Source organism: Hyaloscypha bicolor, assembly GCF_002865645.1.
Source record: "Hyaloscypha bicolor E unplaced genomic scaffold K444scaffold_126, whole genome shotgun sequence".
In the NCBI taxonomy this organism is placed as follows: Eukaryota; Fungi; Ascomycota; class Leotiomycetes; order Helotiales; family Hyaloscyphaceae; genus Hyaloscypha; species Hyaloscypha bicolor.
This window is the reverse complement of record NW_020194628.1, coordinates 2,144,960-2,172,052: the sequence shown is the minus strand read 5'-3', so window position 1 is coordinate 2,172,052 and position 27,093 is coordinate 2,144,960. Positions and strand designations below refer to the sequence as shown.

General features: G+C 46.1%; 7 protein-coding genes across 7 annotated transcripts; 4 read left to right on the top strand and 3 right to left on the bottom strand.

Moving 5' to 3' along the window:
* Positions 1-973: 973 nt before the first annotated feature.
* K444DRAFT_634178 (uncharacterized protein) lies at positions 974-2,908 on the top strand (the record flags this gene model as incomplete). The annotated part of the gene is made up of 1 exon (XM_024883713.1): positions 974-2,908. The coding sequence occupies one exon, from the start codon at positions 974-976 to the stop codon at positions 2,906-2,908; it is 1,935 nt and encodes a 644-aa protein (XP_024732248.1).
* A 1,125-nt stretch (positions 2,909-4,033) lies between these two features.
* On the top strand, positions 4,034-4,681 carry K444DRAFT_634177 (uncharacterized protein; the record flags this gene model as incomplete). Its single annotated transcript, XM_024883712.1, has 1 exon — positions 4,034-4,681. The coding sequence occupies one exon, from the start codon at positions 4,034-4,036 to the stop codon at positions 4,679-4,681; it is 648 nt and encodes a 215-aa protein (XP_024732247.1).
* A 1,077-nt stretch (positions 4,682-5,758) lies between these two features.
* K444DRAFT_634176 (uncharacterized protein) lies at positions 5,759-6,847 on the bottom strand (the record flags this gene model as incomplete). Its single annotated transcript, XM_024883711.1, has 1 exon — positions 5,759-6,847. The coding sequence occupies one exon, from the start codon at positions 6,845-6,847 to the stop codon at positions 5,759-5,761; it is 1,089 nt and encodes a 362-aa protein (XP_024732246.1).
* Positions 6,848-16,299: 9,452 nt separating this feature from the next.
* Positions 16,300-18,978, bottom strand: K444DRAFT_103550 (uncharacterized protein). The gene is made up of 6 exons (XM_024870272.1): positions 18,903-18,978; positions 18,663-18,733; positions 18,609-18,612; positions 18,508-18,548; positions 16,581-18,372; positions 16,300-16,486 (listed from the first exon to the last, which is right to left on the bottom strand). Exons 2-6 carry the CDS (start codon positions 18,727-18,729, stop codon positions 16,444-16,446), a joined length of 1,947 nt encoding a protein of 648 aa, XP_024732245.1. The 5' UTR covers positions 18,730-18,733; positions 18,903-18,978; the 3' UTR covers positions 16,300-16,443.
* Positions 18,979-20,312: 1,334 nt separating this feature from the next.
* K444DRAFT_617789 (uncharacterized protein) lies at positions 20,313-21,382 on the top strand. The gene is made up of 3 exons (XM_024881200.1): positions 20,313-20,445; positions 20,516-21,122; positions 21,170-21,382. Exons 1-3 carry the CDS (start codon positions 20,381-20,383, stop codon positions 21,260-21,262), a joined length of 765 nt encoding a protein of 254 aa, XP_024732244.1. The 5' UTR covers positions 20,313-20,380; the 3' UTR covers positions 21,263-21,382.
* Positions 21,383-22,645: 1,263 nt separating this feature from the next.
* On the bottom strand, positions 22,646-24,157 carry K444DRAFT_697330 (carbon-nitrogen hydrolase; the record flags this gene model as incomplete). Its single annotated transcript, XM_024887926.1, has 4 exons — positions 23,695-24,157; positions 23,532-23,646; positions 23,084-23,423; positions 22,646-23,033 (listed from the first exon to the last, which is right to left on the bottom strand). Coding segments are annotated over exons 1-4 (864 nt in total), but the record flags the coding sequence as incomplete, so codon positions are not given.
* A 1,151-nt stretch (positions 24,158-25,308) lies between these two features.
* On the top strand, positions 25,309-26,558 carry K444DRAFT_103516 (uncharacterized protein). Its single transcript, XM_024870271.1, has 2 exons — positions 25,309-25,945; positions 25,997-26,558. Exons 1-2 carry the CDS (start codon positions 25,423-25,425, stop codon positions 26,434-26,436), a joined length of 963 nt encoding a protein of 320 aa, XP_024732242.1. The 5' UTR covers positions 25,309-25,422; the 3' UTR covers positions 26,437-26,558.
* The last annotated feature ends 535 nt before the right edge of the window (positions 26,559-27,093 follow it).

Below are 27,093 nucleotides of genomic sequence, written 5' to 3'. Positions count from 1 at the left end.
AATAGATAAAAGCTCTCAAGTCTTTAGAAATAGGTATAGCAGATGATTTATACAAAACTATAGAAAATTTCGGTGTGTACACAGAGTTTCATTTTCTTGAAGTCAAAGTACCTATCATTTTTCTCGGTACGGAGGGTTTCTCGCGACGTAGGGACGGACGTTATATAAGATTACTTGAAAGCGCTCTTCGGTTATTCCAGTACTCTTTTGTTCTGTTTTATATGTATATTAGTCATATTCTCCATCTTTCTTTAATAAATCGATTCCCGACCAACAAGTTATTATTACTTGAGCTTTGATGCCCTGGTTGGCAAGGTCCTATTCTTTTGAGAAATAGATTATTTCTTGCCTTAACATGACTAGAGATCCCTTTCTCGGTGCATGTTCTGGCTTCTATCTATGTATACTGTATAGATAGAATATTTTTGAAGTGTGTTAGGGGAGGGTGGTTGGATCGAAAACTGTTGGTGGTCGCAGGAAATCGGGATTTGGTAAAAATTGGCCATTAAATGGAACAGTAAAATTGTTATTAGTACTGGGAGCTCCATGTGAGTTAGGGGAGTCATAATCGGCTGCTCCCAAAACAGGTGATTTATGGACATGAACTTGGATTGCCCATGGTGCCTTTTTAAGATGCCTGTGGGGGCCTAAACTGGACAGGCAGCCGATCTTAATGGCATGTTTGCAGCAAGGCCAGATATAACTTAGATGTTTCTTTAATAATAATAGATCGAGCGCCCAAGCAGCCACTTCTAGCAAATCTCCAAAAATGGCCCCTATTCTATACGAATTTTTACGAGCTTCAAATCCGGACCCTGACATTCTACCTGAAGTTCTTGGTAGTAATTTGTGCCCCTCCTATGCAGTAGAATAATAAATAAATTATCAAATATAACCTTCAAAGAAAGAGGAAGTAAAGCAACTCCTACGCACCTCACAACTTGGAACAATATTACACCACCACGCTTTAATAATGTCAAGGCCTGAAGACATAGGTGTCGTGAGACGCACCTTTACACAACTATTCCGAGATGCATATCTAGAGAAGAGTCACAATAGAATAATTCCTTTCGCTGAGAACAATACGGCCCAATCCGATCTCTATCTGATAATAGATCTCACGGATAGTAATAATACTTCGCCACAAGATATTAGCAAGAAGCTAATCCTCACTTTACTCCAATGTGCGGCAAGGCTCTACGAAGGCGACGTGGACGCCAAGGAAGAGGCGAAAAATCTCATTAAATGCAAGGAATTTCGGACAATCCTGAGTGTCGGGATTCAAGATAAACTTTCACAGGATTTGTATGAACAAAGCATAGCGAGTATTAGAGACGAAGGACCAACCGCGGAAAATTCTATTAATGCCAGCTTGCTTTCTGCAAAACGAAATAATGCAGCCCGTCAAGTGGGCAGCAAAACAACTATTATCGAGAATATTGCTTCTTTGTGCTACAGCAAGCTTAATACACTACAAAATAGCTGTGAAAGCGCCAGGATCGATGAGTCATTCATGTTCGGTAACTTTACGACGCTTGTGGGAGCCTTGAGCTTTGTTGAGATGTATTGGCTTGTTATTATCCTTCCTTCTCTCTTCCAATGGCCAGACGAAACCAGTGGCGATGCTAAAGCATCAGACCACAAACTGGTTGCGCGATATGGGATCTCATTACCTAATTCCGTTATTGCATGTCCCTTGGGAGAGGCAGACCCTGCGGGTTGCGGCGATGATAGAATTTCGAATCATGGATCTGTCTCATCCCTAAGCCTCAGCCCGAACTTTGACTTGAGCTTCCTTGACGACGACGACGAAGATGATGCTGCCGAGATCTTCCGATTAAGTCCAGAGCCCTGGAATAATTCATCGACTAATAAGCTACCTCTCTTCCATGGTACTGGATTGGTGAGCAAGGAGTTCCACGGCGACTCAGACCTTGCCTTGGCCTCTCCTTTGGTGAACTCTTCCAAGGTTACCTTCCGATACGAAGAGTCCGAACAGCAGTCTGCGATATACCCTTCCATTGACGCACAGATTGACGGAGAGCTGTTGCGATTATTTGGGAATATAAAGCTCCAAGTGGGAGGCACATATAGCATTCACCAGAGATTATCACACCTCCTTGAGGACCCAGTGCTCATACAGGGTTGGTTGAAAACACTCCAGGAAAGCACGATAGAACGGTGCAACTTTGCGACGACCCCAACTTTGATATCTGTGTTCAAGAATGTTATTGTTGCAGGGGACAGAAATGGTGGCCACAAAGAGGACCAGATTCTCTCGACGATCCTAGAGGAGTCTGAAGAGCGAGCAGAGCCGGAAGGGAGAAGCAAGGAAAGGGAAAATGAAGCCAATCAGGTGGGGCTCAAGACAGTAGACCTATCGTTCATTGAGCTGCCTTGCGTTCTTGAGAAGCAAAAACTCCGGGAAGTAAGATACCGCTTAAATACAATCCAAGTGCTAGGCTGGGATGAGTTTTGGAAACGAGCCAAAGAAGGCAACTCGATACTAGCCGATGTTTTCGCCACCATTCTCTGGATAGCCGAGGCGGTAGAGGCGGTTTGTAAATCACCTAACCTGACTTCATTCCAATTGATCTCTATTCAACTAGACCCAATATCCGTCGAGCTTGCCCTATGGTTCTCGAGAGGAGATCGTTCCGCTGAGGCCATTCTTCGGATACGAGATCAGCTTCTTAGTGTCTTACGAAGAGTCGGAGTTACTGAAACAGAATTCTTATCTGTAGTTAATAATTTCGCTACCGGCTTCGGTAATGTTAAAAACAAAGAAACTCTTTGTCGGATGGTCCACTGGCTTGGCGAAAAGGGAGAATACCGAACTTTGCTGGCTGGATTTGTGCCAGCAGGAATTTCAGGAAAGGACAAGAGGGGTAATTCCAAATTTGCATAGGATGTCTATTTTATTATTTGGTATATTTGGCCCCAAAGTTGGAGACAACATTGATTTGGTCGTTTGATGATAGGTTGCGTGAGCTGAGGATGGATAGGAGGTCGCCCCCTAGTAGTAATTAAAGTCCGAGGTTCAAATGAATAAAACATGCAGCATTATTTTAAAGACGAAAGAAGTCGCAATAGAATTACAGCGTCGTATCTATCTTGAACCCAATGCTGTAAATAGTATGCATATTTGATAAAATATTGAAACTGGGAGTCACGGTTGAAGAGCTGCACTCAATTTTGACTTCTCATTGCTCCTTACATAGACCGCGTTCCCCTCTTTCAAATAATATCAGAGTATAGGAGCGGAGTAGTTGGTTGCGAGACTCCCGGCAAATATAGAGCTCAGCGAGGATCTGGGCCATTATTGGTTTTGCCAGACCATAATATATTAGCCTTCTATAGTATGTATCCCAGATATTCATTCTTATCTCGAAATATGGGAAATTCAAGCCTCGGTTTTAGCGCCAAGAATGGCTACTTTTAAAATAGGAGGAAGCCTATTTTGCAATCTTCAATCCAATTGGTTAGCGACATTCCCGCCTTTTGGTTGGACCCTTAGCGACCCCCTATTTTAGCTCAATATCTGCCCCTCCAAAACCTGCTCCACCCAATTTCAACAGGAGCAAAGCTAGTTTAATACCGAATAGAACAGTAGCACGAGCATTCGGATGCCACCCTTCTGTTCTCAGTATTATTGTCTGCTACAAAAGATGTCAAATCAGCTCGACAAGTGTACTATCGATTGAATACTCACGCAAGTCCGTACCTGATTGATACCGCCATCGTGGGCTCCCAAACGGAAATATCACGATCGCTTTTGGTGTAGGGCGGCGAATGACGTTGGCTGTTCTCATCGGCTTCACTCTTCAAGTGTTGCATGGGGCTGACGGTCTACGAGCATCCAGGTCTTCCTCTTCCTTCCTTTCCATACGGCCAGCTACCAACCACCTCTTAGCCTTGGTTATTCTACAGCTCTTTCCTGGCATTCCGCCTCCTTCTAGACTCACACTAATCGACTACCACAACTAGTTATTCTCCTCGAGGCAGAATTGCCTTAACGATCTTCTCGGTTACAATGTCAACCCATAGGAAGCGGGATAACTGCCACGATTCAATGCCAGAGTCAAGCCAAGCTGAGAGGAAAAAAGTAGCCTGCGCGCTTCGCTTTAATGGAAATGAAGCTCTTGAAGGACACATTAACGACCGGATATCAAACATTCCCAGAGGAAAACCTCCGGTCATTACTGAAGCTTGCTTACGCCTCTACGCATGTGGTCCTTCAAATCATACGAGATACGAGTACGTTATTAAGATCAAGACAGATCCCGACCAACGGAAGTTAGGTCAGGGACGCATTTCGGAACTTATTGAAGAGATGGACTTCGCTCGACACATAGCTGATAACAAAGGCAACTACGAAATAGTATCCCCAGAATTAACGCTGTTTACTGGCATTTTCGATGCCTCCGACACCAGCAGCGACGATGAAGAAGAATCCAGCTGCGACGATGAAGAAGAATCCAGCTGCGGCGATGAAGAAGAATCCAGCTGCGGCGATGAAGAAGAAGCCAGCTGCGGCGATGAAGAAGAATCCAGCTGCGGCGATGAAGAAGAAGCCAGCTGCGACGATGAAGAAGACTCCAGCAGTTACAATGGAAGCCCTAGTAGCGATAATGGAGACTCCAGCGGGGACGAGGAGAATCATGATCTCCACACCGAATAGCGGCAGGGAAAAGTGATGATCAGGGGTGGGTCTGGGGATCAAGACACCGAAGGTGGAAGGAAGTAAGCAAGATGCTTGGCATATTGTATACCTCTTCCCACTTTGTCCGGATAAATCCGGCACGTATAAATTATTAGCTTTGTTTGATATAATAATACCCTATACTCTTTCTCTTTACTCACTCTCCTTACTTTTAAATTAGGTAAAATTGCCAAATATTTCTAGTTATAGTATCCTTTTCTTTATTATATACTAAATACCGAAAACTTGTATCTTATATATTTGAATTATTTATATGCCTATAATTTAATAAAAGCAGTTATAATTAAATACTTAGATATCTTATACTCGAAAATAATTAAAGCTCTGAGTAAGAAATATAAATAAATAACGTCCGTCCCTGAGTGGCGGAAAACCTGGTGTGCCGGAAACGACCAATAAGATTGCAAGGGTCGCAGATTTTTCTCTACTACGTCCTCTTTAAATCAACCACAACCAAAACTTTTTATATTTGAAGTTAGTAACAAGTTTATTACACGAGTTCTATTCATATAGCGACTTGTGAATGTTGAAATTCGTCTAATTTTCCGGCACATAGGGTTTTCCGCCACGCAGGGACGGACGTTATTAATTGTTTTTAGAAAATTATATTTATATCATTACCTTCATCCCTGATTTGCAAAGGGTCTCAATTTATAGTATAATAGCATTCCTCTATAACAGCTCCACTACCGAGCTTATACTATCCCTAATGTTTCTAAAGAAGTCTTATCTGAGGTCTAAGGCCTCAACACTATGCAGGAAATTGTTATTAGCCTTGTGACTGCTGTGGCGAAATTCATGCATGATCGCCACGCGATCTGTATATCAGATCAAAGCAAGTGACGATTTTGGTTGGTGCGAAACAACCGCAATATTTATATTATCTTATTAAATAAAAAGAGTAAAGAAAAGAGTACTTTATATACTAAGTAAAATTGAATTCTTAATTAAAGCTTATACTTGCTATATAATATTTTATTAAAAAAAATCTAAGCTAAGCTAGATATTCTTATTAAAAGCTTTAAGCTATAGTTCTTAATATATTCTTTTCTCCATAATAGGATCAGTCTCCCAGTCTTTTTCACCACGGTAGTTTGCGGGAAACTTTGCCTTAATATATCTATAATCCGGGTGCCATCCTATATACAAATGTCCATTTGGAAATTGTTCAACCCTTGCGTAATACTGGCGATCCCTTCCTAACCCCTTGTGGAATAGAATTTGGCAAGGGAAAGCTCCTTCAAAGGAGCTGTGCACCTCATTCCAGCCTTTGGAACGCTTCTTTTTAAAGCTCGGTATACAAGGTGGCTGATGGTGGCACAGCTCGGGTACTTCTTCCGGATGTTGAATCTTGAGACCACATACATCTTTCACCCATTCCTTGGTACCGCGTACGGAAGCATATCTTCCGACCCCAACAATATCAGGAGGCTCAATAAGGCGTAACAGCTTCCGATCATACTTCCAATATAGATACGCCGAATTCAAGTAATCCCCCTTAAGTGATACTAGCGCCTCACAAGCTAACTCAATTGACGGCCGATCCGGGAGTGGGCCTTTACTGAGCGATTCTATATTTAGGCGAATGGTATAACGTTTCCTTTTTCCGGGGCGATGATGGATCTGAAGCGTTCCTGGTACGTCCCATCTCGTATCGCTGATATGTATTTGCTGCTTGAGTTCTTTCCTAGCGCTATTAATGAAATCTCCGACTATTCGGGATGTTCCGGGTTGCCCCGCCCATGATCTATAGCGCTGATTACCCTGAAGGATAATAAGAGCGAGATTTAGATCATTGCGATCTTTCAGACTCCTTTTATATAGTGCTTCCCTCGAGTTATAGTTATAGAGATATTGTAAATCACTTCCTATAAGAATACAAAGGTAGCCGCAGTCACTCATATACTCAAGGAACTCGTAGTTATCAAATATAAGGTCCCAAACTTTCTGGTGCTTAAGCTCATTATTATTAGACCAGAGAGGGAACTTATTTCCAGTAAGATGCGTAAGCGTTCGACGTGATATATTTGGGAGATAACTCAAGATTTGATGCCATATATCGAAGTGGAGTTTGAGAACTGGCGGGGAAACCCGCGGGTCTAAAATCGCCTTTTGTATAGACATAACTTGGTTAGACTCTATTATTATATATAGTCTCTGGATTTATCTTAAGATAGAAAGATAAGGCACTCAATTACTCAAGTGAGAATTTATATTATATTATATAAAGCCAAAAGTGATCTTATAATTAATTAATAAGAAACTTCAGAAATGGCTTATAAATAATAAGCAGGTATAAGAGTTTAATAATTGAGCTTACTTATTAATATATCTAATCTTTTAGAGGCTTATTTACTAAACTTTTAGGCTTTCTTGAGCCTATTTTTTAGTTATAAAATATTTACTTTTAATTTCTTTTTTTTAAAAGAGCTATTACTAAGAAATGTTCTTATAAAGCAAAAAAATTTATAAATTAAAGTAAGGCCTCTTATATTTCTTCTAAGTTTATTTAATTTATTGCTTCTTTAATATCATTTAAGTAAAGTAGCTTTATTTTGTTTTATATATTAAATTAGCTATAATTTGAATTCATTTAATATCTAGCTAGGTTTTTGCTATAATGAAATCCCTTATTTAGATATAGCGCAATTACTTTGCTTAGTCAGGCTTTATGTACTTATATTCTAAAGTTCTTATAATTCACTTGAACTCTTTTCTAGCTAGCTTTAATTAACTCTTTTCTTGTAATCTTCACGTGCATTAGTTTTTAACTCCTTTTTTCCTATACTAAAATATATCTTAATAACGTTTTTATAACTATAGAGTATTAAATTACTTAAAACATTTGTATTATTATATATACAGCCAATTCAAGCTGACAAGCTGGCGGGTCACTAGGTGCTAAAACTGGCAGCAGCCATTTTCTTCACACACACTTTTCAAGCATATAGAAATTGTTATCTCGTATATATTACAAATGTGAATTATTGCCTAATTTAAATATCAGTATTCCTCGAGATGCTCTACTGATATTCTCTAAACTCAGATAAGATGGCCTGTATTCGAGTAGTCCCTTACCGCTTCCCCTGCTACACTCCCTCTTGCTGCATTCCAGTGTGTTTCTACTACTCAGAGTATCTGTGACGGCGGGATCGAGGCAATGGTACAAAGGCTCAAAGATCCAGGAAAATCCCATGTATTGAGAATACTAAGCTAAGGAGAAGAAGGAGAGAGAGAAGGAAAGGGGATAAAAGGAGGGAAATACTAGCTAAAACCACTGAAACGCCGGCTAGCTAGGTGAAACCAGTCATGTGATAGCCACTCCCCTTTGGCCCCCAGCCAGCGCCGTCACAGTATCTTGACTGGTTTCGAAGAATCCTGCATATTAATGAGGATATTAGATTAAAATATATACTAAAATCAGGTATAAGACCTGCCTCAAAAAGAAGATTCAAATGGAAATTTCATACCTTAGACCCTTGCATATAATGGAGAAAGGATAGAAATGGAGATATCGTTTATAGGTGTAAAGGGGGCGGACGCATCGGAGCGAACTCTTGTACGTGCAGCTATATGTCGGAGACGGTGTTGCTATAGTGAAAGCACGTGCACACCCTGTCTAACGTCCATCCCTGCGTGGCGGAAAACCCTACGTACCGGAAAAAATGACAGGTACTTTGACTTCAAGCATCTTAAAATCTGTACATACCTCAATATCTCCTGTATTTTTCTTTTCCGTTATATTTCGTAGCTACTCCCGGACACCCTGAACCCCTCCCACTAGAAAATCACGTTCGCATCATCGCCCTCACGCCTGATTTGTAAAGAGTCTCCTTTTATAACGTAACAGACTTCCTCCACCACAGCTCCACTACCGAGCTTATACCATCCCGAATACTTATAAAGGAGTCTTATCCGAGCTCTGAGGCCTCACCTTCCATGCAGGAAATCGTTATTAGCCTTGTGGCTGCTGCGGCGTGTAAATTTAGGCAAGGTTGCCACGCGGGATCAGTACCTCGAGTCGAAGCGACTAGCGATTTTAGGTTAGAACGAAACGACCTCGCTAAGAAGTACGAAGGCATTTGGGTAATTCCGACGTAATTCCGCTTACATAATTATTTGCCGGGCCTGTGGCTGGTGCTCGACCCACGTGATAATGCTTCATAAGCGACCAGGTTGCCGCAGAGACTGCATCTATCCGATAAACCGACGGGTCCCCGCATTAGTAATGCAACACAATAACGAAGCTCATGACCGGCCCGAGCAATGAATAATGAGAAGAGATTCTCAGCTTCGACGCCTACTGTCCCTGCACCTGCGGATGGGACACTACCGGGAAGGCAGATCATATTACCTTTGATACCTCCAGTAACCGATGAATGGCAGTCAATATCTAATCCTCAGTCCCCAGTCTCTGCGGTACTGGATTCAAATAACGCCAGCGCCATAAACTAACGGGTCAGTCGCGACAATTAAGGTAATATCGTTGGGATATAAGAATATTTTGGCGAGGCTAGAAGAGCTTCCTGGACTGAAAAGTTTCGTGGACGACAAACTTAGGTATGTTACCATGAGGATTGCCCTCTTAGCAGGAGAAACTCAACCTGACCAGACCAGATTGGAATACGATCCTCTGGAGAAGGTTTTATACGCACCACGTATGCCGACAGCAACCCACGAAAGCTTCTTAGAATAGGTGTCGCAGGAGACCAAAACTCAACTGGACCGTATCGCAAGCGGTAATGATGAAGCTGCCAGATTTGCAGTACGGATATCTAACGTGGGGTCTGGAAGCATATAGCTACTAGAGTTCGACTCGGACGATGATATCGAAATAGACCAACCCTATATTCAATGATAGCCGGATGAGCAGTTTTAACATAAGGAAGCCGAGTATCCCGGGGTAGTATATGAGATAGCGTGCTCACAAGATGGCAGAGAGCTAGGCAAGGCGACGTGGACTTACGTCTAATACTCAAACGCAAATATTAATGTGGGATTTGAGTTGGGGTATGGCAAGAACAAGGAAGCCCGAATATTGATGTGGCAGCCGCGCTATTTGGAAGAAGGCGAGGAAGGTCTCGAAATTTTGGATGTTGAAGCAGTAATTGACCGTAATGTACGTGAGATGGTTATATTTCATTTTTCAAAGAATAACCGGCAGCCAAATAGCTGCCAGATCTAAGCAAAAAACCAATTAAGTAACCATGCAAATCCTAATATTAATTTGTCTCTGATTCTCCTTTCTTGAATCCCATCCCCTTTTCGAATCCTGTTAGCGAGTGTCGGCTTAGGTCCGAAGTGTTTGTCGAACTAAACCGGGTCTGTAAGTTCCATCTCACGAGAGTATGGATAATATCTGGTCTCTTTTTTATAAGAGGCAATAGAAGGGCCCTTTTACTTTCAATGAGTATATAAACGTTGGTATGGAGGGATATGCACTTACTGTTCCGATATAGTCTTTTGGTGAAACGATAATTAGATCACTGCGATCCAACTTCGGCGCCCCGAATATCAAGTGAAGAGGGAGATGCTGGTACTAATAGCATTGGAAGCCATCCCATATCGTATCAGGAACCCGCGGGTATCTCTTGCTGCTCTCGCGCGCTGTGACCGCTTCCACTAAACGACTGTCAGACGGTCCTGGACCTAGAAAATTTCGAGATAGTATACTATATGTTTCCTAGCAAATTCTAATTCTTTCCTTTTGAAGCTTTTCAAAGCTTCGGAAAATCTGGTGATCGCGGTGAATGCTCTGAAATTGAACTATGTTTGAAAATTTCTCTGATAGACGGCGGATTAGATCTAGGTGTCATATAAGGGAGTAATAAAGCGTACCGTCGTCTATGCCTTGGGTGACTTGTGAAGGTCCTTCTCCAGCTAATGCTTTTTCTGAGGTGGGGATCTTAGTAGTCGTTTCTCGCGACACTAGATAAACGTACGATATTCCTTTAACGCCCTGCTAGTTAATTCCTAGTTAACTTCTTTGCACTCCTGGAACTTGTTATTACTTTCTGAAAGAATTAAGGAAAGGCGGCACAGAAGCGTAAGCGTTTTCTGGCGTTCCTCTACAGGTGATTCACTAATTTCCATTGGTAAGTCGTCCTGCTTGATATCTGCCATATTGGATTATAATAGAAAGGTCTACCGAGAGATTAGGTAAATAAAATAAAAACTTCTTTTCTCAGAATCGCGAGGTATAAATGATCTGCGATTAGTTATATAGTTTAATTAGCTTGACACGATTCTAGTCCAACGCAAAGTCGAAAGTTAAAAATGATTAGATAAGAGTTAAGGCGGGCGTGTAGGTTGAGAACGGCCCCTGCAAAATTCATCCCATTTGATACGCCCTAATCGGTCCACACGAGGCACAGGAGGTCCCCGCCAGAGACTAAAAGTTCCAATAAAAGAAAAAAAGAGAACGCGGCGCTGCATCTTTACGTGCCCCTTGGCCAATAGTTTGGCGCGCGGTTGGTGATACTCTAGTATGGTGTAGACAATTTTGGATCTCACTAAAGGAAGATGGCCGCCTTTATTGGATGTACTCTAAAGTCTATCAGAAGTTGCACGGGTCGTAGTGACTCGTTGGAGAAGAAGCATCGTGGCGGCAGAGATAGATTGGCTATGCCTCGACCTCTCCACTTGCCAAACGCCACCGCGTCTTACACCTCTCCAAATCGTCCCCCCTCGGATTCGATACACTCTCAAAATATCCCTGAAGGTCTTCCATGCAACCCTTCTCTTTACTATCATTAACCACACATGTGTTTTTTGTTTTCATGACTCGCGCTCAGTGGTTGACGGTACCGGATTGGTGAGGGGCTGTGGATATTACCCCGCACTCACCATGGCTACCCCTACTTACCTCATGCAGGAAATATCTTTCCACGCCCACTTCTGCACCGAGCTCAACCCCTCACTTCGAAAAGTTGACACTTCCTGCCTAACAGAGTGCTACGTTCTGAATTAACTGTATTCTGTCATCACCAATCCTCGCCGGAGGATCGCTAGTGTGAAACAACTTCGTCCTTCGAGACAAGATGTGCACGGCTTTCCAAAACCACTGCCCTTCCTGTTGCACGAACCACGGCGGAGTATATTCCCGTCCCTGTCCCATCCTGTACCAGTTACGGCCTGGTCAACAGAGCTTCGCTCAGATAAATCATACCATCGATGAACGGAACCCGAAGATAGCACTAGAGATCTGCGACCGTTGCAAGCGCAGGGAGCAGAAGTACAAGGAGCAGGAGCAGAAGCACTCATGGTTGAAGGACATGTGGGCCATCCTCTCTCGGCCGTTCCGGATCAAGGTCTTAGAGCATACCCCTTGCGAGATCTGCCAGAATTATCAAGTGGAAGAAGAACAGCCACTCAGGATCATCCCACTATTTTAGGTCAGTATTAATGAAGTCGGGCAACGGAAGGAGCAGTCCTAACGAAGATGTTTCAAGGTATAAACGATTCACGCAGCTCTGCCTACAGAGACAAACGAGTTCGGCGACGCACTCACAATGCCGACTCGATCGAGCACTTGTACTCAACACTTCTGACTAAAACCACCAAGCGATGCTCACGACGGAGCCACTCGACACCGCCAAACATCGTCGACGTTCCTACCGACTTATCCACTCCCTTCGACTACCTGACGAACAGCGACGCCGATGCGGGACAACGCTGACCTGTGCAGCGCACGCCGATAGGCATGGCACTGCAACGACCCTGCGTGCCCCAAGTAACTGTACGAGACGGCTGTACACCGCGCGGGATGTACGGACACACACACGGGGGGACGTCGCGAGCTAGCGAGGGAGTGGAGAGTCGGGACGGATTGGAGATCAGTAAACGACTCGAGGTTATAAGCCACCGTGGAGACTCAGCTGCCGAGTTTGCTGCTCGGATAGCCAATGGGGGTGCGCTCGAATATTCCTGAAGGAGGACAACTCAGATAGAGACGGTTAAAACACAAGAGTCTTTCACAGGCGCGAGCCCAACGCACAGTTTCAGCACCGAGACGCGGAATACCCTGGCGTTGTGCCAGAAATATCCTATTCACAAAATGGGAAAGATCTAAAAAAGCTTGCGTGGAATTATATCATTTCATCAACTACGACAAATCAACATTACATCTTCAACTATCTGGCAAAGGCATCAAGCGCGACGCCACTTCGAATAAATTCCTAGTATTAAGAAAGGAACGAGAATGAATTCGGTCGAACGCAGAACTGTTTCCTGTGGTCTTGCGGAGACATACCATATATCGTGGAAGTATTCCCTTACTAAATCGCATCCCTAGTCCTGTTCAGCCACTGCTCTCCTCCCCATCCACTGCGCTGTTGGACTCGTCGGCCCCGATGCTGACCCTATTACCGAGCCAGTCCTGCTGTGCGCATTCCGCCCGCCACGAGCTTCCAACTCCTGTTTCTCCTTCTCGAGGGCCGCCAGCTTGTCTTGAATACGCTCTTCCTCGATACATTGCTTCCTCCATTCCTCCTCTTCTTTACCTTTCAACACCAGCACCGACCATTCGGCGAGCCCTGTCCCCGGGTGAATACGGGTCTCGATCATGTGGGGTTCCTGGTTTTGCTCCGGCCAACTTCCAGGCAGACTCGCGGGCGCCTCGGCGGGGACAGGCATCTTCAAGGCCGTGACACGCGGGAAGAGGGTGAAGATACGAGGGTATGTAGAAGACACGATGTCATCGGTGGACGGTGGGTCAAACAACAAGGAACGCCATTCGTTGCGTTGTGCGAGGTCCAGGCTTGAGGAGACGATTAGTTGGAGCCCCCCTGTTTGTGCGGACGACCAAACGGAAATGGCCGAGTTGGCTAGGGCATGGAGATCGTCGCGAAGTTGAGGCTCCTGTGATGGGGCGACAAGGGGTGAAAGGATTGAGAGAACCTTATTAGCGACTCTCTCGGCGCGGGAAAGGGGTGGCGGGTTCGATTGAGTCAATGGCAGAGGAGGAGGCGGTAACGATTGAAGTGCACGCATTGTAAGTGCACGCCAGATACCTGCTGCCCGTGGGCCAGAAGTGCTCCCGTGGTTGGCTTTAGCAAGCTCAGCCGAGATGTCACGAAGGACGGAGACAAGGTCTGGGTACTGAACGGTCTTCTCGGAGGAGAAAGGCTGCCAGATAATGTCACAGAGTGAGGACGAAATGATGACTTGAGTACGAGCGATTCGGAGGTCTCTTGACTCTCGGCTCTCAGAGAGAGGGATGGAAGCGAAAGCAATGTCAGCCTCTATGAGTTTCTGGTGGATGTTGCTAGCGTCCTGGCGCCTGGTGAGTCATTGGATAATATTTATGATAGGGAGTATACTTCGGTCTTCAGCTCTTGGAAGTATCTCTCAGATATCTGTTCAATAGTACGAGAGATCTTGGCGAACTCCTCTGTGCTGCATATCGTCAATCTAACCGATTCTCAAGCCAGACAATGGCACTTACTAAAAGTCCGATGCCCGACTATTAAAGGCAAATTCGTTCTCCATCGCCTTCAACCTTGTCTCTAACCTTCGTGCCTCTGCCTTGTGTGATTCTTTCACTCGCGTCATGTCGTCATAGTCATCTTTGGCTTTGGTCAGCGCCGTCCTGTGCTCTTCCTTTTCCTTCTCAAGCCGTTCAATCTTCTCGCGGAGTGCTGTGTTCTCTACCTCGAGATTGGTTAGTCGACTTTTGTTTTCTTCTTCCCGTTTCTGTATACCGCGGTCCAGCTCCTTCTCGCGATCTCTAAATTGCTTCTCAAGCTCGGCCAGGCGCCTCTCGAATGCCTTTTGTAGTTCACTCTCCTGTTCTGCCCCCTGCACCTTGAGTCTCTTCGCCGCAGTAGCCTTATCCTTCTTCGTTTTCTTTTTATCTTCTTCCAATTCCCTTCGTTCCTCCTCGAGACTTCTCTTTTCCTCCGCAAGCTGTTTTTCCTGGTCGCGGGTCTTCTCCCATAAGGTATCAATAGTGGTATCCTGTTTCCTGATCTTCTCGTCCTTCTCTCTACATTGCTCCTCTAAGCTATCGTGTCGCTTCTGGACCTCATTGATCTGTTCAATTTTCTTGACGTGTGTTGCGTATAGCTGGGCGAGGTCGTTCATCGCGTTCTGGGTTGCTAACATGCTTCGGATGGCCGTATTGGCGGTATTAGTATACGCACCAAGGTCAAGGATTCTCTCAGACTCGGCGTTCCTTTGGTTTCCGTTGCTATGGCCAATCGTATCACTGCGGTTGGCACTAGGCCCTTTGCTCTTCGTTCTCTTCGACTCACGACCGTGACTGCTCCCACTCTCATCTCCATCAACGTCCATCTGTTTACTTCTTGCCATAGTATCTGGGTGTTTCTGTTCCACCCACGATATCAGGACTCTGTCACAGTATCGAATGCGTAGGACTCACCGTTAATGCGCTTGCCATCGTCTGACGATGCGTGCTCACAGCGGACTTCGACAATCGACGCTTAATCGAGTCAACCTTCGCCTCCAAGTATGAGACTTCGCGATCTTTCTCTCTCGAAAATGTAATATTAGGGATACGACCCATGGAGCACCTGTGAGCGGGTCTGCTCTAACCGTTGATGCGTTCGTGGGGACATAGCAATGGTAGCAATGGGTTCTAAGGGCTGGAGCTTGTGGGAGGTGTGAGAGGGGAGGCGACACTTGCAAACTGAATCCTTACAGATAAATAGCCAAAGAACAAGAGCAAACTAATTATAACTTTATATATTTATGTGATGGAGATTTAAGACCCCCAAACCATGAAGTCGTTCCGGTACGTAGGTTTTTCCGCCACGCAGGGATGGACGTTACTCAACTTTTAGGTGTAAAAACCTCTATGGCAACAGCACAGCGACATATGATCACCTTACAGGAGTTCGCTCCGATGCGTCCGCCCCCTTTACAACTTGTCACCAGCCGGAATATCTCACAGAAGCACTTGCTCTTGGGCATTGTCACGTCCATTCTGGGCCAAGTGCTGCTAACTAAGATGGTGGAAATGCGACAAAGCCGATTTTTAAGTGCCGTGCGCGGGATGCGACCCCGGAAAATGGAACAGGGCGGGCTCCCGATATTCCGACCATCGCAGGAAAACTGTGTTACCTTCACTGTGCATGAGGGCCGGTTTGACTTTCGAAGTTTAGGCATGGGGTAATCTGACTGAGTTGCTTCCAGTATAATTCTTGGGTCAAGAAATCGGGATGCTATGTTTGTGATAATACATATTGGGAACCATAAATTTTTCATGTAGTTGGGCCATCGTTAGAGTTTCCAGGCTTGGTTTTTAAGCCCTTCCGCGTTGACTGAGCTTCTTTGGCGAAAAGACCACCGAGGATCTTTCGTCCGCCAATGTAATGAACTTCGAGCTGGCATGCCTCAACCGTAAATGCTAAGCTGCCTGACTTTCGGAAATCAACTTCCAACTTCGAAATAAAAAATCACATTAAGATACAAATGAACCCGCTCATTTGATTTGGCCACCACCCCAGTTCCGCCCCTTCTAACTGCCGGAACCAATCGAATTATTCATTATCTTGGTGGAGACTGCCTCGAAGTCCACAGAAGCTGCAATGAACATGAGAATGTCCGTAGGGAAACGGAAATATTGTAATTGATAACACCAACAACATACAGGGCAACTTTTCGGGTTGCAAACAGTGCTCGTTCGCGCGGTTCTGTATTACCCATCACGATTCCCGTTATATTCTCCAAAACGCCAACGTGAAATTGTTACAGTATTATCATAACAGGACCGAGCAATTCCCTTGCCGTGTTTCCATCTTTCTGTACGAGTTGTGAGTAATAAAGCATGGCTGTTCGTTCGCGAGGTCCAAGCTCATGCTTGATGAGTCTCAATCTCGCAGTGTCAGGTATGTACCCATTAACCATCCGCTCTTCTTCCCTGTGCATTAGCCACTCCGAGGCCTTCGCAAAAACCAGTGAATTAAACCATCCTTTTCTCTGCGGGCACCGGTGTAACAAGTCAATAGCTTGTCGACGTATTCCTGGCTCTCTACAAAGGCGTGAGAGGCTAAAAATAGAAATACTGAGAATTATATCGAAACCAAAAATCGCCTTCTTTAGAGTCGTCTTCGGATCATTGATTAGCTCGCGCGCTAGCTGGATAACTTTTTGGTAGTCTAGCAAGAAATAATCACTATATAGCTCGCTCTTCGACGGACGTTGGGAGAGAACGGCACGGCGAGATAGGACTCTGATCATAACGAGATTGGCAAGTAAGTAATCCTTTGTTCCAGGCTCTTGTCTAGATCTTTGGAATATAGGATTAAAATGACGGAGAAACTGCTCGGTAGTCGCCTTAAACTTGTCGCTCTCGACTCGTATATGACTTGGATAAACCATTGCCTTTGCGCTTGCCTGAGTATTATCGTCCTCGTATCCACTTGCGCTATGTTGTTCTGTGATATTGTTGATGGCGTGAAAGTATAGGACTCGGCGCATGACTAGATCCCAGAAGTTATAGGCTTCATTGATGGATGTAAACTGGTGGGCGATAGTAGGAAATTGAGGTATATGACGGTTAGGTTGAAAACCTCTGTAGAGGAGTATTTGGTAGTCTAGTCGCTGAAATGCTCTCAAGAGTTCATCTTCTAGGTTTGGGAACCGGGATGCAACATGCCTTATATGAGACCAGTCATCCACCAAGTCGTCTGTAGGCTCTTCCTGCCTTGACCACTCAAGCAGAACGTCTATACCAGTTTTAGCTTGGGTAAGTGCCTGGTCTCGAGTGCCCGTATAAGTCTCACAACAAGTTAGAAGCAGGGAGGAGATTAAGACGAGTCGAACCCTAGACTCGGTTCGATGTTCCTGTTCGAAGTCGGTTCTCAATTCTCCCAAGGCTAGTCGGTATTGCTGTATGGCGAAGCTGTAGTGACTCCTGCTGTCTGCTTCATGAGTAGGTAGGGTGTTTAGGGATTGATGAAGAGCTCCGATAACGACAACTAGCATTACAACCCATTGCTTCTCGTGGCAGGCCCGAAGGATATCGCAGTCCCAGAGAGAAGAATCGCAATATCCCGATAGCTGGGCAGCTGCGCTCTCCTGAAAGACCGCGAAGTATTGGTGCTCACGCTTGTTCTTGAATTCAAGGCCTGCGGACGGCTGGAGTCCGCAGGTGGGTGGAGTGGTGGAGATGGCGTGCTCTTTTATGCTTGCGGTTCTTCGTTGCGGGAGCGTTTGGGAGGCAGAGGGTTGTAATCGTAAGTTTTCTTGTCGAGGTGGATTGTGGTTTTGAAGAGAAGGCATGGTAAGTAGAGTAGTGGGGATGGCGTGCTCTTTTATGCTTGTGGTTCTTCGTTGCGGGAGCGTTTGGGAGGCAGAGGGTTGTAATCGTAAGTTTTCTTGTCGAGGTGGATTGTGGTTTTGAAGAGAAGGCATGGTAAGTAGAGTAGTGGGGATGGCGTGCTCTTGGTTTCCTTCGTTTTCAAACTTTTCAATTGTGGTTTTTTGTTGTTCTGTATTTCCCGATTGATTGCTTTGCGCCAAGGTTTCTTGTCGGGGTGGATTGCCGTTTTGAAGAGAAGACCTGGTGAAAATGGGGAAGTGCGCTCTTGGTATAGGGGTTCGTGAGTTCTTGCCGGTGGCTGGTCTTTGTACCAAAGTGTTGTAGCAGTATCCATCACACTGAAAGCCGGTACTTCCACAGTTATCTGCAAGGTTAGATAATTAGTATCTATTTCAGGATATCCATGAATAAAAAAAGACCCCTCAGGATGTCTTAAAGGTATGAGAAGAGGGTGCAAATGAAGTAAAATGAAGGGGGGAAAAGAATCAGGAGCTCGAACTGCAAACAGGCTTGTTCTCATCGCATTTTACGTGTCTTCTCCTGCAATAATTTGTTAGTAAGAGGATGAAAGAGGAGGTTGGCCTCACTTCGAAGACGTACTTGCCTAGACGTTGGTTAGTTCTGGGCATGTAACATATCCCGAGAGAGACCTACATGTATCACAGCCAGATCGAGTCCTCTTTTTCACATTTCGTGATCTCAGATGCCCTTGTCTGGCCATTTTTCTTTGAAGGTTAGGTGTGTAATGTACGTCTAAAGAGGGAAGAAGGGATCCGGCTTCGATGAACCCAGGCGTGCCCACATCAGCGAGCATGCGCCTTTTTTCATTCGTAAAAACCGTGGAGAATCATCAACAGCCGCCCTGCAAAGACGTGCATGAGATGCGCCGCCCACCTTACGTGGAACAATCTTCACTCGCCGCTGGAAGAACACTCTAGGTCATAATAGCAAGCCCGAACAGCCGAAGTCGGCGGAATTTGAACCCACAGCAGTGGCGCATTTCTCGCAAGCTGCCAGTCCCAAATCACTCACCACCCCAACTAGATTCCATCAAACTCCTCTAAGAATAGTAAAATTTCTCGAGAAGGACTGCAAGACAATTGATACGAAATGGGGAAAGTAGAGAGCGGCAAGCAAGGGAAATGTTGGCGGGTCACTACCCGCGAACCTTACGCAGTAGAAGCCGCACAGACTCAAAAATGACGATGAGGACATGTTCAGAGCGTCCCCACTCGCTACCCAGTGGGTAGCGTAACCCGATTTGGTTGAGCGCGTCTCTACTTGCTACCCAGTGGGTAGCGTAACCCGATTTGGTTAAGCGCATCTCCACTTGCTACCCAGTGGGTAGCGTAACCCGATTTGGTTAAGCGCATCTCCACTTGCTACCCAGTGGGTAGCGTAACCCGATTTGGTTGAGCGCGTCTCTACTTGCTACCCAGTGGGTAGCGTAACCCGATTTGGTTGAGCGCGTCTCCACTTGCTCTCCATTGGAGAGCGTAAGACTTTTTAACCGAATAGCTTTGGCCCCTTCAGTGACGGCTCCAGCTGTGTCTTCCGGGGACGTTCCGCTTCCTTGGCCGCTCCATCGATCCACTTGACATGCGCCGGATCATTTCACACGGCACCGGCCTATTGGGAATTGAGTTATCGGCTGCATTATTCCACGTCCCGTCTCCTTGGTCCTGTCAAGGAAGGCTTCGGAAATACGATCGATCGCTACTGACAAAAGTCTATGGTTTTAGCGATATTTCCGCGCCCTCACAAAACGAAAGTCGCCGACTTCACTTCACAGTCTCATGGAAACTATAGATTAAAACTATATATAATTCAAGCGCACGAAATGAAAGAAGCCGAAATAAGTTTAGAAAGCCTGCGAAATTAATTCCAAATATAAAATTAATACGTCCAAGTGGCAGCACGCAGGTGCTGTACCCCTACGGACGATGAAAAACATCCCGCCGCCTGGCCCGCCTGTGCCACGACTGGACCGTTTCATGCTAGTGATATCCTCGGCCGGGAGTTTTCCCCAATCCAGTGTGTTTACGAGGTGGCCGAGATGTTTCTTCTTCATGCAAACTTAAATCGTCATATCTCCGATCTGCATACTCCATGAGGATGCTGGGTGGTGCCCGCCCCGCCAATCTCCGCAGGAAAGCATTAAAAAACGAGGGAGGGGGGGGGGGGGGGGTTGGCTTATTCGCCAGCCTGGGCCGCACTGCCCCCAATCTCCCTTGCATCCTCATTACTCCTCATCCTCCTCCTCGCTCAAAGTCCTTCCTCATCGTTCTTCAGCGTTCATTATCTCCTCGCTCGTCTCCTTACGACCAAGTAGTTTGTAAACGGCTTCTGCTAAGACACAGTTCCTTATTAGGATGCCTGCTTCAGCTGCGACAAAGAGACGCTACGCAACGGCGCAGGACAGCTGTCAAAACTGCAGGTATGAGAATCTCTCTATCATTATTGGGAACGCACGCTTACGCATACTAATTTATCCGTGTCGCCCACAGAAATGCTGCGCGTTGGTGCGACATCAGGAAACCATCCTGTGGGCAGTGTATTGCGAGAGCTGAGGGATGTCCATATTCCACGGCCGCGCGACGGCAGATTTATCCAGATCACGCCGAACAAGAACAACCCTCTACTCCAATTGATTCTCTATCACTACGAGAATCAACAGCACGAGAACCGCCAGCGCTAGGAGATGTACAGCCCCCCTCTCAATCACCTTCGGCCTCGCAGATTCCAACTGCTTCATCAATGCCATTCCCCGAACTGTTCGAACAGAACATGAAAGTACTATCTCAGCAAGCAACAACGAATCTCCGGGAACTAGAAGAGGAAGTTTCAACTTTGCAGCGACAGCTTCAACTCTGCGAAACACAGAGGCAGGCTGCGGTGGACGAGGTAAGGGAGTCCAAAGCGAAATTTGAAATTTTGGAAACAGAGTACAAAATGTGGCAAGTAGAGGGAATGCAAAGAATTCAAAGGGCACAAGCGACAGAGGCACATGCCCGTGAACAACTTCAACAGGTGAAATTTGAATTCGAGGGTCTTTATCAGCGTTTGTACTCCGGGATGCACTACCCAACTGGAGACGTTTCTATCACCGCAATGGTTTGCAATATAAACCCTTGGATTTTCTTATAGCTAATGTTTGCAAGCAACCCTTCATTCCACAACCTGCCACGAGACAGTCGAACATGGATTTTCCCGCGCCTGATGGACACAATGACACGACCCAAGTAAGGATCTGAGTTCATCCGAGTATGTAGCTCTTGTATTTTCCTTTGGCGGAAATTTGTTTGTTCGCTACTATTGTTCGTTTGCTTAGTCCAGAGGGCAAGGTGAACTGTAAAGTCTTATCAATTCAAATTACTTCCTACTCTTACTTGGTCTTCTTGTGACGCTATACGTCCATAACATTCACATTTCCAAGATTCTTCTGTTCTTTCCTGCTCCGAGGAGCACATCCTCTATCCCTTCCATATTCCCTCCATGTTCCCCTCTTCAGTCAGACATCCAACAAACTTGTCCCCACAGTGGATGCACACATGGGCTAGTCGTGGAGAAACAAATGAGAAGGGCTAAAGAAGAGTTGGATGAGGAATTTCAATTTTTTGGTCGTTTCCCCGTATCTCTTTTATATTCATCTTATTATTCCTGTACTTCGTGGTAATTCTCTTCCCTGTCCTCTCTTCGACTACTCCGAGCATCAAATCCAACATAGCTCCTATTAACGTGGTCTTAGATATCCAAAATATAGAGTTCACGCGAAATTTGCGAGGGGACTCATGGTGGAGGTATTTATTCATGTTTTCCATGAAGCGCACCCCAGCTTGATGTAAGAGAATGTATATTGTGTATCCCTCCTTATCTGCCAGATAGATGAAGTCCGGAGAGAAGAAGCAGAGAAGAAATTGATTGAATGGTCACTACCTAATAGAATTGCTACGGAAGAAGTGGAAATTGATCATGACAAACGACTATCACGTGCTGGCCCTGCGTCTAGGAGATGGTCGCAAATAGGGACTCGGAACCTCGAAAGCAGTGTCCTCGATGGGGGTAGGGCTTTGAGGATCTGGTTTGTGACACTGCATCGGAGGCCCGCTTGTATCAATAATGCTTTCATTGACCCGTTGCTGCTTCTTTGCCTTCGGGAGAGAGGCAAGAGTGTCTTTGATAGGGGCGGGGCTCTGCACATTGAAATTGGAAGCCTTTGTATTAATGCTCGAGCCTTGAGGATCTGGTTTGTGACACTGCGTCGGAGGCCCGCTTGTATCAACAATAACCCGTTGCTGCTGCTTTGCCTTCGGGAGAGAGGCAGGAGTGTCTTTGATAGGGGCGGGGCTCTGCACATTGAAATTGGAAGCCTTTGTATTGATGCTCGAGCCTTGAGGATCTGGTTTGTGATACTGCGTCGGAGGCCCGCTTGTATCAACAATAACCCGTTGCTGCTGCTTTGCCTTCGGGAGAGAGGCAGGAGTGTCTTTGATAGGGGCGGGGCTCTGCGCATTGAAATTGGAAGCCTTTGTATTGATGCTCGAGCCTTGAGGATCTGGTTTGTGATACTGCGTCGGAGGCTTGTTCGATCTCGGAACTTCTGAGTTCCCTAGCTGTTCTCTCCCGGCATGAGGAATGGTCGGTGAATCCGATCCGCCTTGCGTGGAATTTGATGTCTCGAGCTGAAGCCACTTTTCTGGTTTGTTGGTTGTGTCAACGATAAGAAGCCCCTCGCCGCTACATGTCATGATGCCGTAAACCTTAATACGGGCTTGGCCGCCTGTAATGCCTAATACCGCACTCGTGCCCGCATACTGGGGTTTGTTGTTGGATCCAATTCGATTTGCGAAGACGCAAATAATTTCACGACTCATTTGAGTTTCAATGATCGGCTTGAGGGCGGCGAGCCAGGAAGTCACCGCATCCATGTCTATATCTTTTCGGTCCGGAGTGGCCGGCCATGCCATTGGAAGAATAACAAGATCCGCCTGTGTATCAAGCACATGGTCTGCAAATGTATATCCGCTACAAAACGTTAATTCTTTTCCGAGCAGTTAGAAAGGCCAGAAACATACTCCTTCATGGACGGCGTAAAAATCCCCATCGCGACATTCCCTAGCCCAGATGTTTTTTTATACAAGAAACTATCCGCTCCTTCTAGGTCCAAATATTTGTCGTATAGAATGGACCTGCGGTAATTCGCGATAGTTCCTCCGTTTGCGTTGACCGTAATGACCGAGTTGTAATATTCCGGTACTGCGGGGTTATTTGGAGGGGTGAATGCCTCTGGGTATCCAACACTAACCACGCATCGGTATTTCAAGGCCTGGAGTGACGCCCAAGCTCGAGTAATACTCCTCTCGGTAGTTTCAAGGCAACCCTTGATGGCGTGCAACGGTCCAGACGTAAGCCCTACTGCTTGTTAGTCCTGCCGTATATTCGAACTTGCACTTGATACGTAGCAACTCAAGACCAAGCCCCGGGGAAGATGAATAGTTAGTTAAGGCCTCAGAATCAACTTACCAGAGAACGCTAGCTCGGGCAAAACCAGGAGATCTATATCCTTTGGAGCCAGCTTCCTGAGGATTTCATCAACACGCTCCGTATTCTTCTTCACCTCACCATCTTGCGGGGCGAACTACCTGCCAGTTAGTAGGAGGAATGTGAAAACGTAGCATTGACGTACTTGAACGCAAACAATTCTCATTGTAAGCAAGGGCCTGGAATTTCCAAGGTACCTACTAGTCTTGAGGAAGTGATCGAGATGTAAGTAAAACGAAATTCGTAAAGACGGCAAAGATGAGAAGAAAAGTTCAATATCTCCTGGCTTTGAAGCAAGCCAATAGAGTGATAAGTATCTGGGCACGGCAGCCTATCCTAGCGTAATGGCAAGGAACTCTTTCAGCAGACCAATAGACATGGGAGCATGCAGCAGCCGTGGCAGGTTCTCGATACTGGCCAATCCTCAGATACTATCCACCATTATGATAGGTTCGTGCAACGATGGAAGTTTGCGATCTGGAGCCTTTCAAGCCACCGAGCGCCAAGTCTGCATAATCCCCCACTGCTACGCCCTCCAAAGGATGCCACGGAGCACCTCAACCCTTGTCGCATTTGGAGGATAGAGGCACGGCGCACTCCTTAGCCAAGAAACATTGGTGGTGAAGAGCGACTTAGCGCTTTTTTTGGGCATTGGCGTTGCATCCAACCGCCAAGATACGCCAGGTAAACTTCCTCAAGGCTGCATGCCAAGGCGGGAAGGGGAATTGATAAAGATCAGCGCGGCCAGGGTATGTTAGAGAGGCTGTGCCAGCCTTGTCACGATACGTTTATTTGGGGGGGGGGAGAACGGAAATAGCAAGGGAACGGGAGCCGACTCAAAATGCTCGGTATACTCCGTAACACGGCGCCGAACTCGGGACGTCCCCTGCCGTGATGAGGCGTTGGTTCGCTTAAGCGAACGCCCGCCCCGCGTGTCAGGGGACGGCTTGCTGACCCGGCTTCCCGCGTGCGTGATGGTGGGTTGCAGCTGAAATCCATCTCATTCACGACCGTGAACTCTTTCGAGCCTGACCAACGCGAGCCCACTTTTCACAAGAAATGCTATCGAATATAAGAGAACTCACGAAAAGCCCGAATACGATAGAGCTTGATATTATTCATTTGTAGTTATAGACATTCTTTTAACTTATAAACACGTCTTTATCCCGAAATTATGATGCGTTTCTGGTAAGAACGATGAGTCGTATTGGATGAGCAAACCAGCTAATGGTTCTTCTGAGCGGGTGATTGGTTTATCGTGTCGGCTGGGGGCATGATTAAGCGTTGATGGGGTTATCTGTGTGGAGAGCTGCAAGTCTCAGCCCGCAAAGCAAGTTACAGCTTGACGGCTCTGTGGGGATGGGTCTTGACTCCGCACGGGTTTCCAAGCATCCTGGGTTCCTTCTGCACAAATTGGTTGTCTTACTTCCCGTTTCCCATTCATGCAGGTTCGTCTCACATGAGTGATCAATACGCAGGGTCCAACGACTCCACTCACTTGATCCGCGATAGGATAAACAGAAGCGATGACACCGAGTTCCATCACGGGGATATGCAACGCAGTTGGTGAAGTGGAGTGAATGATATTGTCAAAATCAGCCTGTCCAAAGAAACGCCAAATTTCACCGCACTCCTCACGTTTCATCGGTAAGATAAACACGGGTGAAAGCCAACACCACAAGAATCATGGCAGTGACTGGTTGGGAAAACGCCTCGTGGGGAGCTGGTCGTCCGCTTACAAGGGTATATTGCTTAGCGGCGGACGCTGGTGGGCCCAGGCTGGGGAATAAGCGAATCCCCCCTTGTTCAATGTCCTCGGCTGGGTTGAAAATGCTTCCTGCTCGTTTCGACCAATTTTCCCACTCATTCGACCATGCCGCTCTTAGATCGTTTGCGCAAATGCCATGCCGAACTGCAAAAGGCAGTGAAACAACCGATGCAAGGCCCCGAAGAGGATGAACTTCTTACCGAAATTGCCAACATATCGAATATGGCCACGCTGTTGAAGGAGAGAGTTGCAGCAAAACAGGCGGGGCGGGCGAGGCAGGCGTTTGATCTGTTAAAGCCATGGATGGATGATCTTAACGATGTGGCATCAATTCGATCAAATCTCACTCATATATTCCACAATCAACACAAAGCTCCGACTGTCCAAATTGTCGAAGATTTAACCTCCGAGGACCCTAACCTTTTAATGGATTTTGCATGTACGGTGCGAACAGGGAAATGGACTGATAAACACATGACTTTTGAGCTATACAAATGTGTGAAAGCTTGGCTCAAAGATTCGCTGCGTCCGCCCTGGGATGAAAAGGTCTCAAAGGCCTTGAACGAGGCCTTGAACGAGCTAATGGAAACCACTTTGAAGGACTCTGAAACTTTCAAAGCCTTTTTTGGTCCACACCCCGATCTCATTTGTACAGAATTAAACTGACGGAACACCAGAGCACGTGCAGCTAGCTTCCCGAAGAAAGGCAGACCAGCCACCAGATGCAAGGCTGGCAGGCTCGCCAGGCGCAAAGCTACCAGCAACGTCTGTACAGCCAGGCAGACCGGTACCTGCACTTCAACCACTAGATACAGGGCTACCGGCAACATCGCCACAATATTCAAGGTCGCCTTTGCAGCCTGGACCAGTACCTACATCTCAACCACCAGTAACTTCGCTTTCACCACGAGGCGTAAGGCTACACCCAGGTGGATGGCAAACACCAACAGCGATGGCGCCTTCACAAACAGATGTATGGCTCCAGGCAACATTGCCTTCGCAACCAGGCGGACCCATACCCGCACTTCAACCAGATGCGAGGCAACCAGCAATGCCACCTTCGCAACAAGACGGACCTTTGTTAAATATCACCCAAGAAAATATTCGACTACATATTGAACTACCCGTACTGTGTCAATTCACGCCTCTTGCCGCCTTCCTGAATAAGCTGCCTTGGATCCCTCTAAGGGCAGAAATGCTATTCAGTTACATACAACATATCCCATCCTTTGTTGAGTTATTTCTCCCCCTTACAGCCAATTGGAATGGCGTCTTGAGGATCCTTCCGCCCGAAATCGCCTCAGGAGTCAAGGAGTCGACCCTAAACAGCAAAACCTATAACAACATCTGGTAAGGTGGTACCTAGGATGAAGTTGAAGGTTCTGGATCTCGCCACTCATACTCATACTCGCTCCCGGACAAACGATATCTCCCCCATTTATTATAACGCGTATCCCATGCCCAGTCACTCCAAGCCGATATATACCCGGAAGATGAACCAGCTTCACTTGGTATATTTCTCTTCCAAGAGTACAACCAAAATTTACATCGTCCAAAAACCTGACATTTCTGCTCAGGCTTTACAAGCATAATCCAATATCTTTTATCATTATTCCCTATATTAATAATATCATCAGCCCCGGATATGCCTTCAATAACAACTTTTCCAGCAACAGAGTCATCATCCAAGATCAAGATAGCGCAAATCTCTGTGTCTATTTTTATGGCGTCGGATGGCCTTGTAAGGCATTCTTGAGAAACGGCGAGACTTGAGGG

Excerpts from the sequence above, each read along its gene's own strand:
- K444DRAFT_103550 (XM_024870272.1), bottom strand. The coding sequence starts at position 18,729 with ATGGCCAGACAAGGGCATCTGAGATCACGAAATGTGAAAAAGAGGACT. Across the intron at positions 18,373-18,507 it reads TGAGAACAAGCCTGTTTGCA|ATAACTGTGGAAGTACCGGC; the intron begins GTTCGAGCTCCT and ends CTAACCTTGCAG. Across the intron at positions 16,487-16,580 it reads GAAGAGCGGATGGTTAATGG|AAAGATGGAAACACGGCAAG; the intron begins GTACATACCTGA and ends CAACTCGTACAG.
- K444DRAFT_617789 (XM_024881200.1), top strand. The coding sequence starts at position 20,381 with ATGCCTGCTTCAGCTGCGACAAAGAGACGCTACGCAACGGCGCAGGAC. Across the intron at positions 20,446-20,515 it reads GACAGCTGTCAAAACTGCAG|AAATGCTGCGCGTTGGTGCG; the intron begins GTATGAGAATCT and ends TGTCGCCCACAG. Across the intron at positions 21,123-21,169 it reads ACGTTTCTATCACCGCAATG|CAACCCTTCATTCCACAACC; the intron begins GTTTGCAATATA and ends AATGTTTGCAAG.
- K444DRAFT_103516 (XM_024870271.1), top strand. The coding sequence starts at position 25,423 with ATGCCGCTCTTAGATCGTTTGCGCAAATGCCATGCCGAACTGCAAAAG. Across the intron at positions 25,946-25,996 it reads AACTTTCAAAGCCTTTTTTG|CACGTGCAGCTAGCTTCCCG; the intron begins GTCCACACCCCG and ends GGAACACCAGAG.